Source organism: Tenebrio molitor, chromosome 7 (assembly GCF_963966145.1).
Source record: "Tenebrio molitor chromosome 7, icTenMoli1.1, whole genome shotgun sequence".
NCBI lineage: Eukaryota > Metazoa > Arthropoda > Insecta > Coleoptera > Tenebrionidae > Tenebrio > Tenebrio molitor.
Window position 1 is genome coordinate 4,517,417 of NC_091052.1, and position 18,517 is coordinate 4,535,933.

Below are 18,517 nucleotides of genomic sequence, written 5' to 3' on the forward strand. Positions count from 1 at the left end.
AACTGAATCCTTGCCGGGAATAAATCACGCCGGACATGTGAATGCGGGCAATAAATAATTTACACAATGATACTGCATCGAAAGTTTAAATTGCCTCCAACCACGTTAGATACAGAAACGGTGCATTCCCCCGGAATTATCGGGAATATCGCCTTCCCGTTTGCATGCTACGTACAGCCATCTGTTATCAAAAGCTGCTAATTAAAGTAAACAGCATACAGAACGTCCGGAGTTGGATCGTCGCGCCACTTTACATTTTATTTTGCAAATTTAGATGTTGGCAAAGACTTCTGAAAGAAAAACACCGATTCCGTATGCATATTAAAGTCTTTCCAGAAATGAATTGTGTACTATACTAAAATTCACATTTGGGGTTGGCGCTACAGTAGTTCTTTAGATCTGCCATAAATATAGCTGGAGGTTAGGATATCGAAGAATCAGAATAAGTTATCAAGAGGAAGTGTCCTAGTTTCTGGTTGTTACCAATTTTAGTAATTTGCGTTTTGGGTGCTTTCATTACTCACGTTTCAAATAAATTTGGCTTTTTGGTATTGTTTACTAATAAATATCGGATGTTTCTGGAGAGCAGCCAAAGAATTGTTGTCGCACAACCCATAAATAAATTAAGTATACCGAGTGAGGCGAACTTTACCATCACCCGAAAAATACCAATTTGATGACTTATCGAATCACTAATTGGAGATTGATTGAAAATATTCTACGTACAAATGTTTGCAAGAAATAAAATTCCTTAAATTTTAGTCGTTCATTTTTGACAAAAATTCTTGGGCAAGTCGATTTATATTTTTAAATGGCCAGCTTTTCGCAAACGTGACACTTTTCTATTCCACCCAGTGGCGGCGCGAGTGGAGGTAATTTTAAATGGTGACGGGCGTCAAGTGTTATATTTTTTGAAAAATCTTTTTATCCTCTATTCATTAAGGCCATTTGTAACGTAATTAACAAATTTGAATACCGTTTGGCAATTTTATTTATATTAAAATTTGCTGATAATCTGTTTTGTTTTGATCGACTGATTTAAAAAGGAAAAAAACATTTAATTGATCGACTGATTTAAAAAGGAAAAAAAAATTAAAACAATTCACCGACGTGCACCGCCACTGAGTGAAATATCGGGCCTTCAAATAAATATATATTTAGAGTAGGCGTAGACGACATTCTAATGCTGTTAACAGTGTAAAGTAATTTTTGTAGGTAACGAATTATTCTCCGGAGTTACACAGGTTACACAGTAAGCTTTTTCCCAATTTCATATTGTCATATTCCGTGGAGGGGGAATAGGGAGAACGCACTACAAAAATTAAAAATATTTTCTAACCTAATTTTATTTCGATAAAATGTCAGACCTTTCTTGTGTCATTTTCTACGCTGGAAAAATGTTGCAAACAATTGAATTTCCATAGGTTGCTCTAAATATAAATGTATTTGAAGGCCCGTTACAAAAGTATAATTTATGAAATACTCATACAGATCTGTCGAGGATTTTTGCCAGAAATCAACAACATACATTTAAGAAATAATTGTTTACTTTAGACTCTCCCTGTGTATAGAAAGTGAAAATCAAAAGTACAATTTGGATAAAAGCTTCAAATATTATTTCCCACAAAAGTCTATTTTACATGAATGTTTTGTTTTAGCTTTGCTTTAGAAGAGCAGTGAAATGTACTCCTCAATTTGATATAAATTTGTTACAAGTGAAGCTCTGCTGCTTTCCTAAACTTTGCTTCCATAATGTTGAACATGGCGCACGGTCTGCTGTACATTGTTATACACTGTGAAAGTAAATAAAAACCAATTATAGAAGTTGAATGCTCAGCAAAATCCGGAGCATAACGTATGCACACTCGAACTTGGGAATCCGGGTAGTGTAAAAGCGGCTACGTGTTATTCCTCCGATTCCCCGGAGCCCTTGGAAACGCGGCGCCGACTTATCCCGATAACACTATGTTACAGCATTCGGTTAGACGCCGGACATGGGAATCGTAGAATTTAAATGAAAAAAATTAGCCGCATTGCGCGAATTATTACCGGCCTGAAAGCATGCGGAACTGAAGCTTAGCAAACGGTCTGTGTCTGTTGAAAATCGGTTAATAAGTGGCCGTAATGGATGTTCTCGGTGTAATTTTGCTTCAGTAATGGAAAAATTTTCCTCATTAAGAGTTTCGAGCTTTGTCAACTAAAACCGTGTTGTGCGGAGTCCGTGCAGATATTAAAAATGAGCGTTCTCATAAATGAGAAATCAGATGACGGATAGTTTGCAAAAGTGCGATTACTTCTTTGATATTAGCGGCGTGGGTTTTAAAAGTGCCAATAAACTTCAAGATATCCTTCATATCTTTTCGAATCGACGTCTGAAATATCTGGCGTTCGCCGAGAAACCGAGAACTTCTAAATTAAATATTGAAGCCAATATCGACTCAGATATGTGAAAGAAACAATAATGAAGTTTATTTTCGTTATATCTCGTTGAATCCCGGCGGGTTAGATGAGTCGGATTAAAAGAAATCGTGTGGAAAGAATTAATTTATTATGTGACAAAATATTCCACGTATTTTCCATAGATGTCATTGAGGTTGGGCCATTGTCACGAATTGTATGCTAGTAATTTATCCACGATATGTTAAATAGATTCGGTGTAGGATTACATAATTCGACAACACAAAAACTCGACGTTATTCGTGTAGGTGTGCTTCGTTATTATAAAAAAAAAAATATACTGAAGGGTTCTGCCGAGTTGACCCTGGCATTTTTCGGTTTGTTGCACATCCCGTATCTTCGAGTGGAATAAGTTCGGAATAAGCAGATATTTCTCCGTATTCTCCATTCATATCCAAATAGACTTCTATCAAAGTTTATTGAGCTTGAGTAGGACCCTTTTTGTGCCAAGCACTAGACGATACTCCCGAAGAATTCAAATAAGACCGTTCTTTTTCACGGTCTCAACAAACTACCCATTACTTACACCCACCGAATTTCGTCGTCGTCAATTTTAATTAATTTCAACCGTGGAGATGTTTTTGTTTGGCGAAAAAATCGAAATTAATAAAACTCATAACTTCCCGACGCGTCGACGGCGTGCTCTCTCCGCTCGTTTCTTTCTCGGCACAATTTTTTCCCCAAAAAAACCTCCAAAATAGATTGCTTTATCCGAATAAAAAATGAAGAGCTCGCGAGATGCATTTAAACCGCGATAACTTCAACGCGGGACCGCTTTTTGAACGTAAAACATACGTCTTTTCGAGTGTTGTGCTTTTAACTGTTCTTTGATGTCGCAAGTTGGGCTTAAAGGAAATAAAAAGTGGGTCGGGCTGCAGCTTTTTGTCTGTCGTATTATAAGCCTAGACGCTCATCCGATTATGGCACCACGGACCTACTGTTTTGAATTATTCCAAGTTATTACCAAAAAAATTAATCACGCTGCTACGTAAACTTAATGACAACAAATTCAACATTACACAGCCATGTAAATTACGAGCCCCGACGCATCTTCCTTGCCCTTTCGAAGTCACGTTGCAGCTTAATTCGCTCATCTGCGGCCAGAAATTAAGACACTTTCACTAGATCTGTTGTGGATAATGGTGGAATTCCTGTCGCATGATGGATGACAGTTTAGAGCCCTCATGTTCCATGTTATCTCTGTGTTAGAAGTGATGCGTAAAAGTGTTTTCCCTTTGCCACAAACCGACTTTCCCAACATATTAATATTCATAACTGAACCAACAAGTCTCACACCTGTAATTAATTGATTCAGTGATGTTAGAGACCCAGTTGGTTGCGAGTGTATTTCCCATACTACCCATGCCTACGATAAACTAATTATCTAGATCGTGCTGCTCAGAAACATAATAGAGTTTTTTGTTTGTGATCCATGTTGTCGTAATTACTTTCCATTTAAGTACTTAATTAAAATGACTAGTTAGCGGAAACGCGGCAATTGACAATTAAGGACACAGTGTTTTGACATGTATTTGCGGATGCCGATCGGAAGTGTAGAAAAGGAGAGGAATCGTGACAGACTCTCGGTTAAAATTTAACCGTTTATTTTCGGCCGTTGTGACAGTCGTTATTAGTGTGTCATTGTCATGTGACTCACTGTCACCTTGTCTACGAACTCTCTCCTTGTCTATGGCGAATTGATTAATCGTAGACATGATTCGTTTGCTAGTTTGCTGCATTAAACGTGTCTTGCTTGTCAAATGTGTACCAAGTAATTTATTCAACTAGAACAAGATTAATGTAAGCTTTTAACTAGCAAAAGAAATCCTCTTTTTTCGCACAAGCTTCCCAGTAAAAAAACTCCCTAATACCAATTATTAAAACAAGTGCTTTAACTTTTATTTAACAAATATCCGGAGAAGTCGGCACAAAGAATTTTGGGTGTCACACGTCCAGAAACGGTTTTACGAGTACTCGCATTTGCAAGCCTCGGCTATCGCCTCGGCCCACAAACCTTACTCGCACTCGCAAAAGTGTCGTTTCTGCCCTTGTGATACAAATAACTATTATTTTGAAAAGAGCTGTACAATGGGTCAGATGACCAGCTTTCTTGTAGGTAACCATAATTGAAAGTTGTTCGTTTTAGATTAAGAACTAAAGCTGAAACTAACGCATCACCACCTCTGTGTCTGAATTGGAACCAATATTTGCTTTGTATTCACAGAGGCGACTTGGTCATTAATTTCTTATTTGGGCATTCTAATTAGCATGTCTAAATTACATATATCATGTACAAGGTTAGTCAGGTGACCCACCTTGTTTGTTACTGGATTATAATAATAAAATCGATGGCAACAATTAATAACTATCAGCCAGAATATTAGATTTACATCTCCGGCAAGATGTTGATTTTTTGTAATAATCTAAAACCATTTACAACAAGCTTCATTCAGCGCCTGCCTGCTGCAGATTTTGTTTATTGAGAAATTGTTGTTGCTATAAACGCGTTACCCATCACATACCTTTGGGATTTTAAAATTTAATGGGGCATTAAAAAAACTACAAAAAACACGCTTCCCACTTGTGTAGCAGTACGCAGACTGTTTAATTTTTAAATGTGTTTTGTGCTAATTTGCGTTGTTTCGTTGTTGTTGTTTTCGTTCCGGCGAAATAAAATTACAAATTCTACGAACATGAAAATATTATGTATTTGTGCATGTATACAATATTCAAAAAAATATACATAAATATGTCCATGTGTAGGTATACAGGGTGGTTGTAGCGTATCATCACCTTAAATTTATTTTGAATTAATTTTATCATCAGCTGGATGATTTTTCATGACTAAATTTAAAAAATATTGAATTTCAGATTAAATCCGGAGATTCGGATTGCAGTTTTTTAAATAAAAAAGTGATCACGTCAAATTTAAAATTAGTTTTGCGCATCAATTGTCAGCTGCAACGTGGTCAGAATTTCCGATTCACGCAATTCGAAATAGCACAAAAGCTGTTTTAACACCGTAATTGGGATGGTGCGTAATTAACAATAATACGCAGTGGCGTTGTTTGTTTATTGATCTTCGTCAGAAAAGTCCAGTACACACCGACCTGACCCGAACATTTATTGCTCTCTCTTGAAATTTCGTTATAAAATAACAAAGATGGTGTAATCTTGTGGAAAAACGTTCGTTCTAAATCCGAGATCCGAGGCAGTCGGCCTTTTCGGAAGCTCTAAATGTGCGAAGTCAGCCCGTTTAGAAATAGAACCCGTCTAAATAATTACCCGGATTAAAGCTCAATACCGGAGTATTAGCTGTTTTTAATTAATCGATTTTTGGCTTTGGTGAGCGAATTTATTCGGTGAGGTTTTAACGATTGGATTTTGGAGCTTTCGGGTTGTGTTTGCAGACGGTCAGACGGATCAAATGTGACTTGCACACAATGTGCCTTATCTAAACGTAGACCTGCCTTTCAGACAGCTCTGACAGATCGAACAAGCTCGCTATCACGTGTTAAATGTCATTCAAACATTCAGTGATCGTGAACGCGAACCTGCTATTATCGCATTACCTAATTAAATTTCAGACGGTGAACTGTTGCAGTCGTGTTGTCTTGATGTGTGATTTCCCGGTCGCTGTTTGCACGAGGGCGTAACCGCGACCCCCATTTACCGCCGTAACTTTTCACTTTCGACAAAGCAGAATGAACCGTACGGGCGATCCAAAAAAGTTTTTATCATCTGATAGAGAAGTTAAGATACCCTTTGTCCCGGCGGACGTAAATCCGGCACCAGATAGTACAAAACAATCTCTCGTGAAGTGCAGCTTTGCAATTTTGATGTGGCAGATGATAAAGGAAGCTCCGCTGGAGATTACAGCGGAATGAGGTTGTGGACTGAGAGTGCCACCATTTCGCGTCTTCAGATCGAAAGCGTCGCCTCTCGGTGCCGAGCTCGCCTATTCCGATATCCATTGACTTATGACACCGACAACAGTCCTGACGTATAAATTGAGAAAACGTGTATTCACATCTCGAGAAAATCTTTTTTCTACTTCTTTTGTGCAATTCAAGGACCCAGTCAGATGCCACTTTCGACAGTGTGCTCTTTAACCGAAATGGCCTCTCGGATTCCCGTTGTCTTCATGTCATATTTATACAAGAACACCTTTTATTCGAAGGATAAACAAATCAACGAAGCTTGTACAGTCGAACGCCCACGGAAATGCGAAAATCATCTCGCAGATGTGGGCAGCGAAATTTGCCTTCTCAAGTTCTTCACTACCCCATTTCCTTCAGAGGGAAAAATTAGACCTTCCACCAGGACCAACTTGCAACTTGTTACGACACAACCGAGACGTATTATTTATCTAATAAATTTGTTCACCTAGATCCACATCTCCTTATCAATTAGTGTCAACTGCGGCGTTTCCCTCATAATGATAATGGATTTGCTGGAAACATTTACCTCCAATTGACATTAACGTGTCACTTTACTGCATTCTTAACCGTAACCGAATAATTAGCCAATAAATTAATAGCGTCACAGTTGGTTGATTATTTTTAAATTACACCTAAACGCATTTCACGTTTGCCCCCAATAAACTAAAAGAGAATTCCTGTGAGCACCCTCTTACGAGTAATGTGGCTTTACTGTATTATTCAGTAACTTCAAACAAAATTTTAGTTGAACGTGGCCCAACACGATCAAACTACTGACAGATCTGTAACTCGGTCTGCAATTTCATTCAAAATTAATTCATTTCTGACCCCAAGAAACACCATCGCTGTGTAAATTGTTACATTCGGACTAATAATTTAACTAGCCCGTTTGGAAAGGGGTTAACCCGGGGGCTAAGAAATAATGAAATATTCACGAGTGATATAATTTCTTATTAACAGGGTCGGAGTGTGTGTGTGATTTAAACATCATTAATCTGAAAACTAATCTCTGCTTCTCATTCTGCACTAATGTGGAATATAATATGTGTGTGTGAACTCATTTCCAGTTTCCATTGTTTCAATGAAACAAACTAATTTTTACAAGTGTAAATATTGTTCGACTATACGGTTTCTATGACCAACTAATCAACGGCGTTGATTAAATCGAACCGAATGTTGAAATGTTTACGATAAAATCGACACGAGTCTAGTTATTCCAACATTTGACAGAACCCTCCGGTTGCTTCATTATTTCATTAAATTCTGACCACCAACATAATGAACATGTACTACAGCTATTTCTTGTTCATATTTCAATAAAAATCGATGCGAGGCTTTGTTGTGTCGTTGAAAAAAAATGTATAAAACCTCAATATACAAAATATTTTTAAAACATGAAGGACGCTGAGCCGGACTTACTAGGGATTATATTTTTTAATAAAGGAAGTTTTGGATTACGAGGCTCGGTTCAACTTTGCAAAATTAATTTTTCTAAGAAGACTTGTAACGATCAAATCCCAATTAATTAAATACCATATTGCTTATAAGGTGAGTTACAAAGCTCTCCGCTCAAACTTTTCTCTTATAAATTAAACAGTAGACTATTTTGTTTCGCTACTTAGCAGAACCTTCATGAATAAAAGGAGCGAATTTACCTCGAACCGCTTAATTCCTGTCAGTGTGTTTTATTGAGGTCTCGTCACTCAAAAGGAATATTTAACAACTAGGATTTGAAGTCGGTACAGCTTGAAATTTTGTTGACAAGTTCGTAATTGTGAGGGGTCTTAAATACCAACAGAAAGTTCTCTCGAAGGTTTACTGAACCTAAAATAAAATCGAGTGGCTCTTGTTAAGCGTGACGTCCTTGTGTTCAACACCTGTTCCATGTCCCAAGACACAGAAACCCGGTAGCTAGCCAGCAAAAACCATTTGCAGGATGCATGAATCACTGCTCTTCTCTCGTCTCGTGAATTCACTTTCTGGTACAGTGATGACAACACGGAGACTGCTGCAGAAAAACGTCCATTATACAACTCATGCGGTTCGAGGTCTTCGACGTTGCAGTCATACCAAATCCAGTAGTAACCTGTCTGCGTATTGCATTGCAAGAAGTCGCAGAGGTAGGACGAAGGAGTCGACGATCAGAAACCGTTTAGATGTGAAATTGTGACAGTAGTACGAACGCCTTGAACTTCTTGCTTTTGAGGTCAACCAAAAAACAGCAAATTTTCAAATTACGAGATATTTGGAGTGGAATTTGTGATGTGAACGATGTGGCTTTGTCACCTAATTAATTTCGCTTTATTTTGGATGTAATTATGGTAATAACGAAACTGAACTGCTTGGGACTTGATGGCAAACAATAACAATGTTTCAAAGGCAAAGCTTTTGTATGACAAAGTATTATAGTGCCCTTCAAAGGATCCCGAGGAGCGAACATCAAACATCGCCCCTAAATTTTATAACTGCCTCGGCGTGAGCACAAACAAGCAATATCCATACCTTCGGAAAAATTAATTTAATAATGGAAGACGACCATAAAATGCAAATGCGAAAACTGAAGGACCCGAGGAATCCTGCGGAGCAATAAAGGACCGAGACATCTGCACCTGTTAAATGAATTTTCCTATATTACGCGAATCTGTTTATGAATATTTCATATATGGGCGAATCGAGGAGGAGTGCTCAAGGGTGCGCTCGACTGCTGCAAGGTTAATCCGTGGAGTCGGGAGTTTTTCGATCCGGGGCGCATTAAGTGCAATAAAATTCCGGTGCCGGAGTTTATTTATTATTTAATAGTCTGGTTACACGCACCCGGACAAATTAAATAGTGGCAACCGCGCTGTAAAAATTCCACCCCGCGCAAAACGGGGTTGAAACGCTTCGGCGCGGCGTACGACGAATGTAAACACGAGGGAATAAAACCACAACCGGTATAATTCACGGGCTACTTTTACAACTGTAAGTTGCCAACACTGTCGCAGACGGGAAGACAAATAAGCGAAATGCGGGAAAGAAATAAATTAAATTTGCAAATCTCGTTACACTGCAACAACGAGCAGATTTTTTTTATATAAATTAAGCCTTGCCGCCCCGGCCCTTTGTTCGTTCAGAATGTGATTTACATGGCGAAAATAATAGAATTTTTTTTCTCCTTGCGGTGTTTATTCGCGGTCTGAATGCCACCGACCTCACCGCAATTAATAAGTAAGTAAGTACGTATGAATTCGGTGCCTACGCTTACCTTCATGTTTTCCGACTTAATTTGCGAGTGGGCTTAAGTAAATTATTCGAATCGTTAAATTGATGGCCTCTTTAATTGTTAAGTAACTCAAACTTCACGGCCTTGTTTAATCAAACTAATGAATTTGTAAATAGTTTTTAGTTTCATCGGCAGACCGCAAACCTGCTCGGTTTTATGTTGTTTTAATGCTTGGTTGAGGGCGATCTTTTTGTTCCTTTTATTCTGACTGGTCTCGTTTAACTCACCATACACTTTTATACCTTCTAAGTACGTTACATAATGTACATTTTCTTCGATAGATTCAGAGAAGAAAATTTAAAACAGCAGACTGAGATAATGTGCAAGTTCAGAGACCTTTTTAGCGAACGTCGAATGATGCCGTGGTTAAACTACCACATAAAAAATTTTGTGGTTACACCCAACACGCAGAATTATTTGACATTTACTGTTCACAAAAATTGTGACACAACTATAATCATAGCTCGTGAGCTAAGGCGTGAAAAAGGAAGCAAGAAAGATCAAAATCAAAGGGGCCAGAGCAGATAGGTAGAGATGTTGGATTTTCTCATGGGCTGTGACCTTGGAAATATGGAAATGTCTACGCGAAGGCGGAGCAATAAACCAGTGAAAAATATGTACCTAAATGAAAACTAAAAATGTCGACTACTTTACATGCAAATAGACGAGAGAGAGACGACACTAACGTAACGAATGATGATGTTTTCCGGTCGGTTTGTAGCGCCTACTTGAGACCGACATTCGTCGTTGCGCAGATGACTCATAGCCCATGAGAAAATCCAAGACCTCTAATCAAGAGAATGTATTGTCTACGAATGATGTGAACGAACAAAATACGAAAAGTAAGTAAATGCGGGAAGCATATGTATATCGCGCGTTCAAATGGGCTGGGGAGGCGTTGGAAACCGTCAATTGTTGTGTTTTTTTAAAGCGTAGATTAATTGGAGCATATTGACAACTAACCTAAAATTATAGACAAGAAAATATTTCTTTTTTTCTTTCTTTGCAATGTTTTACATTAAAATTAACAATTCCTATTCTCGAAGCAAATATCTAAGGGCACCCTTTGCTGAAAACAAACATGTTCAATTATGTCCTGATTAAACATAAACAAACATTCGTGTCAAACGGCGGGAAATTCAAACTTTACATTGTTCTAAACGGTTTAATTTTTCCAACGCCTACTCAGCCCAGGATTTCGTTTGAACGAGCAATAGTTGAATAACAGTAAAAAGGAATAAATAGAATACTTTGATGAAAAGGACATTGAAGGATTGGAAAACCTGTACGAATGAAGAATGCAGGTACGAGAGGGTCAAAAGAATATGTAATGGTTAGTTACAAGGGTGCATAAACATATAATGAAATGTTTTGTTAAGAAAATGGGGTGCGAAAAGGGCAAAAATGCGGAAGAGGGTGAGGAAATGAGATGAGCAAGTGAAAACGAGTAAAATGAGTTCCGAAAAGGCAGCAAAGGGAATGAAACCAAAGCAGAAAAAATCGTTGCTATATTCATGACATTCAGGAATTGTGCATTAACTGTTTGTCCTGAGATTTTTAAGTAACAAGCACGTAATGAGATCCAACACGTTTTCAATTTTTCTACTGAAATTTGTTCGGAGTTAATCGGTGGGCTCAGGTGAACGAAATTCATCATCTATTTGGCCGAAATCAATATTACATCATATGAAAAAAGTTTGTACCGATTTAGTTAGTCCAGGATGCTCCATAATGTCACTGGAAGCACCTGGAGTCCATTATGACATGGTTCGCAATATATAAACAAAAAGCTAAACGGTGGTAACAATTTCAGTGCAAAAAATTAATTCCCGGTGGTTGTAGATTTCACGAAGGCAACGTATTTATCGGCGAAAAATGAAAAATACGTTTTTTCAGTAAACGAACAAACATGCCAATTCCAAATATTTGTTTTTGTTTATTTTCGAAATAAACGTTTTTACGTTCGATTGGGGAAAAAATTAAATGTAAACATTTTTTCTGGATTGGTTTTACGTTCGCTACGAATTTCTGTAATTTTATTTAAATTATCCTGGTCGCAGACACGTCGGCGGGTCCTGTTCATATATTATCTTGATAATTAAATACACACTGTCAGCTGTTGTATCTCACTTGATCCTCTAGCCTTATCTTTCTATATACTGACAGCGTTATGGTCTTGACCCTTTTCTGCGTATGCAATAAACTGGAATTATTACATCGGCAGTGTTTGTTGTGGCGAAGCGAGAAATTCCTAATTTCTGACTACATACACAATAAGAACGTTGAATGAAATTAGTTCCGTGGATTGACGACCACGGTGACAAACAGATCTCGAGATCCATTTTGCCGGTTTCCTTACAGTCGTGACTTCATCGTGCTGCCATTGTTTGCTCCGGGAAAAATGAAATTTATTTACGATATCTCCGCGAAGAGTATCAGGATAAATAAAGTATATTATCCGGTGTACGTGGGTCAAATAGTAAGAGACGCGAACCTACACGACACATAAAAGCTTTATTATGAGGCACCATTTGTTTCAACTCCGGAAAGCTCTCCCTTATCTTTATTTTACAGTGATTATAATTTTAAAAGGACGTTAAAAGGACAGGTGTGCTTTTAGGGTAACGTTTGATAATGCATATCCTTTAATTTGTGATGTTGAAAGTTTCTCGAGCCTTTGAGAGCTAAATTATCAAATTATAACGCGGCGGATGGCCAACTTATGTTAATACTTTACACAGTGTTTGATCGGGTAATTAAGTATCAACAGCAGTTCGCGAAATTTTACCAAGGAAAGTATTAACTTCACACGGTGCTCTCTTCTTGCAACTGATCAAATATTTAATAACAGAACCTGTTACACAACACAAGCCCGAGACTGTGTAGTTACCTGAGAGGAATATTCTTGTGTAATGGTTATCAATGTTTGGATAAAGACCAACATTTCACAGTTTCAACCTACTCGTTAACACGAGCTATTCGCAAACGAACCATAACAATTACAAAAATTTGTTACCCTCTTGGGGCCATAAAACATTACCTACATTTCCAAAAACCGATTTTGCGGTAAAGTAATTAAACGTCCTGAAAGATAACAAAATTTGAAATTACAATTATCGGCAGTCGTCAAGGATTTTTATGAGCCAGATGAAATATGCGCAAAAATGTTTGTTCAATTCTTCGACCCCCACCGCCAAGACCTCCATTAAAATCCGTTAATTTATGGTAAAATTAACATTTCAGGCACGAGCTACATAAAAAATGCATTAAAAATCCACTGAAATCTGCGTCAGTGTCGAGCTGAAAAAGTTGATGAAATGGCTTGACGGTTTTAAATGGGAACAGTAGGTATTTTTTATCTGTTTTGCTCTCTTACAAACGGGCGGGATTCCCTTTTTAAAACATGTACATCGCCCCGCTTCGTCGATGGTTTCAGTTTAGACTTATCGTTGTAGCTTGAACAGACTAATCCCTAAAAGAGAACAAGAGCTTTTTAAGAAGTTTTCCAAGGATCTAGATAAGACGAGTGGCATAAATAATGCAAATGGTGCGGTGTCACGCCTTCGGCAAAAATTGGTCGTTTTATTCGTTCGTTATAAACATTATAAGCGCCAAGTTGGAAATCTAGCATTTGCCGCAGGCACTGACCTAAATATTCAAGAAAACTACATTAAGATGCACTTATCTTGCAATCGTAACAGAAGTCCACAAAGGACAGATTGATTACCACGGTTATTGTTTGTGAACCATTTTCGATTTACATTGTTTATCAAATTTTGCTCTTGTTTAAACACTAAAAATATGACTGGCAAAAGTTCTCACGTAGTTTTGTAAAATTTGTTTGTAAAAAAAAATTTAAAATAGGATAAGGTAGTGGGATGTGTGTAAGGAATAGGAGAGAGAAAGAGAATGATGATGTTTGAGAGCATAATAGGAGTATACTGATGTACGGGGCAGAGATCGGGGATGGAAGAAACAAGAGGAAGTAGAGAGAATGCAAAAAAATATTTAAGATGGGTGCTAGAATTGGACAGAAGAGGGAAGAATGCAAGAGAAATAGGCTGAAAGTGAAATCCGGAAAGAGAGCTGCAAAGTTTGGGGACATAACGGATGGAAGAGAAGAGCGCCGGATACTAACGGAATGCTGGAGAGAAAAGAAAAAGAACGCGGAGAAGAAGGAGAGAGAAATACTACCAGAGGAACGGGTATGCCCGTGAAGAAGGGGGAAGTTGATGAGCAAAAGGAAGCTGAGTGAAAGGGACAAAGACACAGACAAGCAAGAAAGAAGAGAAAGAATCCAAGAATGTAGATACAACATACAACATGAGAGGTGTATGACAGAGGAAATTCCGGAGCAGCTGGGGAGAGAGAGAGAGTGCAAGATAAAGAAAAATTGTGGAAACGAGGAGAGAGAAAACGGGTATTGGATAGGAGGAGATGAAAGAAGGTGCAGAATGCAGAAAGTATTTAGTTGGTAGTTTAACACTTCCCTGATTTGAAGAAAACAACAAAGAAGCCGATTTCAAGTTGACTTGGGACGGTCGTACTTGTTGTCATGGTAACGGCGCAAAAGAGAAAGATGACGCATATTGGTAATTAATGTGTGGGACAAAAATAGCTACACATTTGCGCTGCACCACCTATTTGCGGCCGTCTTTTTGGTTACACGAAAATTTCAATAAAACGTTCGCTTTAAAATTTTAAATGTAGTTATGAGTTTCGTGTTTTTCATGGTGTGGATCCTTTGCTTGGTTGGGGAAAAAATAGTACGACTATGTGTCATTCGAATTGAAAGTGCCTTTTTTTGAGTTGCAATTATTGCAGTAACTAACTAGGTTACGCTACGCTTCGCCTCGCTCTGCAAACAAATTGCCCGTTAAAAAAGTATCACTTTTAATCCTAATAACACAATCTACTATTCCCATACGGTGCGCTATATCTGGATGTAGAATTTTTTGTCAGTTGTTTTTGTATGAATGGAGGGACTAATTAAAAAACAATGAATTACTAGAATAATGCAAAAGTACTACAACTGCAAGGGATCACGGACAAAGGATGACAGCTCCTTGAAAAAGAAAGCAATTGGTTAGCTTTACAAAAGCTGTTTTAAGATAATCATCAGGATGTAAACTGAAAGAGAAAAACAATAATAAAAGAGGGAGACAAAAGCTAAAAGTTGATTAGCATGAAATACGCGTAAGCAACTCACTTTAAGTGATTTGAAGTAATTCAGAGGAACATAAAAAAATTAAGAGAACTAACGAAGGCAAGTAAAACAAAATGAAATGTTAATTATTAAAATGAAATGTTAATTATTGTTGAAGCTGTATTATTAGTTAATTCATAAACTTTGAGCCATTACAGATTTACGAGGGAATTTCATAATAATGTGTAATTAGATCTTATTTTGTACGTCACTACGAGAGGAAGACGATGTAATGGAGGATATTAAGCTATGTTTTACGTAACTATGGAACAAAATAGTGCGCAACCTGAACAAACAAAACATATCCTTTTTTGAGACAAGGGTGATGTTTAGCCGAAATAACTTTGTGAAGTTGGTTTAGTTTAATTGGATAAGTTTTGTGTTTATGTGGGCCATTAATCAAAAGTTCGTGATATTATTAGATAAAATTAGAAGAAATAAAACGTAACGGGTCATCATAACTCATTGCGATTTCGTTTTTCCGGTCGACTTTTCGCCGCCCCCACTCGAACCGTTCAATTTTCAAAACCGTTTACAGCATCAAACGTGGGAGCTGGGATTATTTGATCTTCTTGTTTTCCCATAAATATTCAATTAGTCGCATGCCACTTTTCTCGTGGTACGAAATTAATTGAGGAATTTAGTGAATCTGACAGGAGTGGTGGTGAGAAATTGATAATCCGGACAGGTGATTTGCATAATAAAAGATGTGCATCTTGTCGATGCATCCATCCTTGTCGTCTCTGCAAGACTTACCGAATCTCAAAATTGCAAATCACCGCCCCCGCTTTGTTCCCCAAACGCGTGGGGCACAAAACGACAACCGGTCGAGGTCGAAGCGATTCAGAATTTGATTTCATGACGAAATGTTTTGTCTTCGTACCCAGCTGGAGACGCATTAAAGGAAATTAACGTTCCCAAACGTGGCAGACCCTGGATTTTCGCGAAAACGCTTTCGAGCTTAATTAATTAAGCGAGAACCTCATCATTCATCCCGGCCATTGATTTTTTTTCACTTATCACAATAACCGCGAGTGCTTTTATTGCCACACATTTGTTCCACGAAGAAAAATATTTACCTTCCTGTAGATGGAAAAGAGGTGAATCGGTTCGCTTGATCCTATATTAATCGTTCTTTTTCTGTAAAACCAGACGTGCAGTTGGGGTTTCAATTTAAAGTTGGAAGCCCGTTTTTTAAAATTAAATAAAACCCAGCGAACTATTCCAAGGAACGAAAACATAAATATTTCATTGTCTTGCTGAAAACTACAGTTTATATTTCATGAAGGTTTTTCTTTTTTTCAGGTATGTTCGTGCTCCCCTTTTTGCTGAAGTTTGTGGATTTGCCTTTACTCAGGTATGTTCATGAAATGCAAATAGAAAAATGGAAATAAATCTGAATGATTCATGAGATACACATATATTTAGTAATTTTATTAAAGATCTTTTTCGGTCTTTGCAATCTAAGTAAACGATATCTACACGATCTAAAAAGTGTTTCGATCGTATCGTATTTATCCCAGATTATCATACTTTAAAATTCAAAATTGTTAATGAAAAAAGTGCAAAAGAAAGTAATTACTTGCTCAACATCCCTTAATCTCGTTACGTGAGGCATCATTATAGCTTCGGTTTAATTAAAAAATTATCCACAGATATAGTTTAACATATATAGTTAGAAGGTTATTTCGTTCCATTATTAAAGAAATAACTGCTTTTTAATGATGTCTTATATTACAAGTATTAAATATCCCTTGGCGTTCCCAGGATAAGTATATATAATTTATAATTTAAAGGTTCACCCAAAAGGTAATATAAAATTTTACTCGGTCGTAAAACATCGAATTTGAAACAATAACCGTGTTTAGTTCTCATTATCCGTGCGTCACTGAAAAATTTCTTGGCTCGAGTTAATTTGGCATCGGTAAGACTCATTTTTCATGAAATTTCAGAAATCATGAAAGTCCGACCAAAATATCTCGGGAAATAACGATTTAAATAGATTTCTGTCTCTAAGGGTGTTCGGAACAGAGAATATCACTTGTCAACTTTTTGCGTCATTTAACGAATATTCTAAAAAGCCTTCTTCATCATTATTGACATGATACCTTCTTTTTGCTTCTCCAAAGCAGGGATTTTCAAATATAATCCTTTCTGTTTTGAAAGATTTAATGAAGCCTTGATGTGATCAAAGACATTTCAAAGTTTAGATCCATCACCCGGAATACTGAGCTGCGTTAAAAATCAACAATTAAAATTTATCTGTAAAATGTCGAATAACAAATTCCGTTGCCACGCATTCTGTCGCTTTTTTCAAACAAAGTGGGACTCTGGTGAATCATAATGGCGGTCATCGCGTTTATTCTGGTATATGCATGATTTTTATTTTAATGAAACTTTCCAAAAAAACTGAGGAGAATACAAAAATGCATTTTGCGTGAGCGACCGCACAACCTTTAATGGCAGAGGAGATTTAAAATAGCTTAGCGCACAGATCTGCAACATTCATAAAAACTGCCAAGATGACCTAGTGTTTACCATAACACGGTTACAACTTCTAGACAGGATATGTGGAAAAGTTTCCCGGAAAATTCGATCCCCCCTACAGGATGCCATTAACCTTGCGAAGTTTTCAAACGTCGCAGCATTCGGCAAAGAGACCACCAGACGAAACGAAAGAGACGCAGAGTCAATTTTTGGGAACGACATTATGCCGCCCCGAAAAGCAACCCCTTCCGTCCTCATTTCGCCCCGACTCCGGGAGCTGTTTGTTTCTTTTTACCAGCCCATTACGCGAAACCTCGCGTTAAGAATCCTTAATTTTACTGGTTCGTGGTGTCTCCACCGGTGTGACGGGCTGCTTTTTATGCAGAACGGATTCCAAGAGACCCCCAGAAGTTGAACGGTGTGAGATGACGGTATTGTACACTCACTCGAATTCCCCACCTTGCGGAGCGGTTTCTGCGAACATTTTTCAACCGTCTCGCCGCAATTCTAGACCAGGAGAGCTCGAGGTGCGAAATGAGAGAAGTTGTGGTGTTGAGAAAAGTAACAGTGGTCTGTTATCGAAACGAAATCAAAATATGATCGATCCGATCGAGGCGACGCGAGGTATTCCATCAATTTCAGGAAATCTCCAGTGAAAGTGTTTGTTCGTTCGTTGTTACGATGCAGGATTGTGATGCCGGTGATTGTCTTAATAAGGACGATCGTGAATGCGGTTGAATAAACTTTTTGCACGGCGAGATATGATAAAATGCAATCTGTGCTTCTGTGGCCATTGTTATGAACGCGAATTTCGTAATTGTTGATGTTTGTTAGTGAAACTCCGACAAAATGCTGGATTACAATTACGGTACGTACTTGCAGAATTGATACGTTGCGTTGCTTTAGTTCACTGCAGATTCATTCTAGAACGTGATTGTGTCAGCTTGGTTTTAGGATCGGAATCCTGTGACAATGGCAAGAACAGAATAGGAGTCGGGTTTGTGAAACGTTAGGATTTAATGTTTTTTTTTTCTCTTATTCGCACAACGATACACTAAAGCAAACTAAATTGTGAATTGTTGCTTGATATTACATTTTCCCCTCGCGTAATTTCATTTATTTCAGTTACATCGTATAAAAATATTTTTTTAGAATTAATACGCC

At 37.7% G+C, this 18,517-nt stretch overlaps 1 protein-coding gene across 3 annotated transcripts in view; it reads left to right on the plus strand.

Annotated features, from left to right (window-relative positions):
- LOC138134723 (tyrosine-protein phosphatase non-receptor type 13-like) overlaps window positions 1-18,517 on the plus strand; it is a 74,055-nt gene that overhangs the window by 31,464 nt on the left and 24,074 nt on the right. Inside the window, exons 1-2 of one of the 3 annotated variants that reach the window (XM_069053174.1) lie at window positions 17,796-18,221; window positions 18,281-18,361. The exons of 1 other annotated variant lie outside the window; for it this stretch is intronic. In XM_069053174.1, the coding sequence (XP_068909275.1) occupies window positions 18,203-18,221; window positions 18,281-18,361 (100 nt within the window). In that variant the 5' untranslated portion in view covers window positions 17,796-18,202. Of the gene's footprint in view, window positions 1-17,795; window positions 18,222-18,280; window positions 18,362-18,517 lie in introns of those variants that run through there. One more of the 3 variants, XM_069053176.1, reaches the window with a different exon arrangement.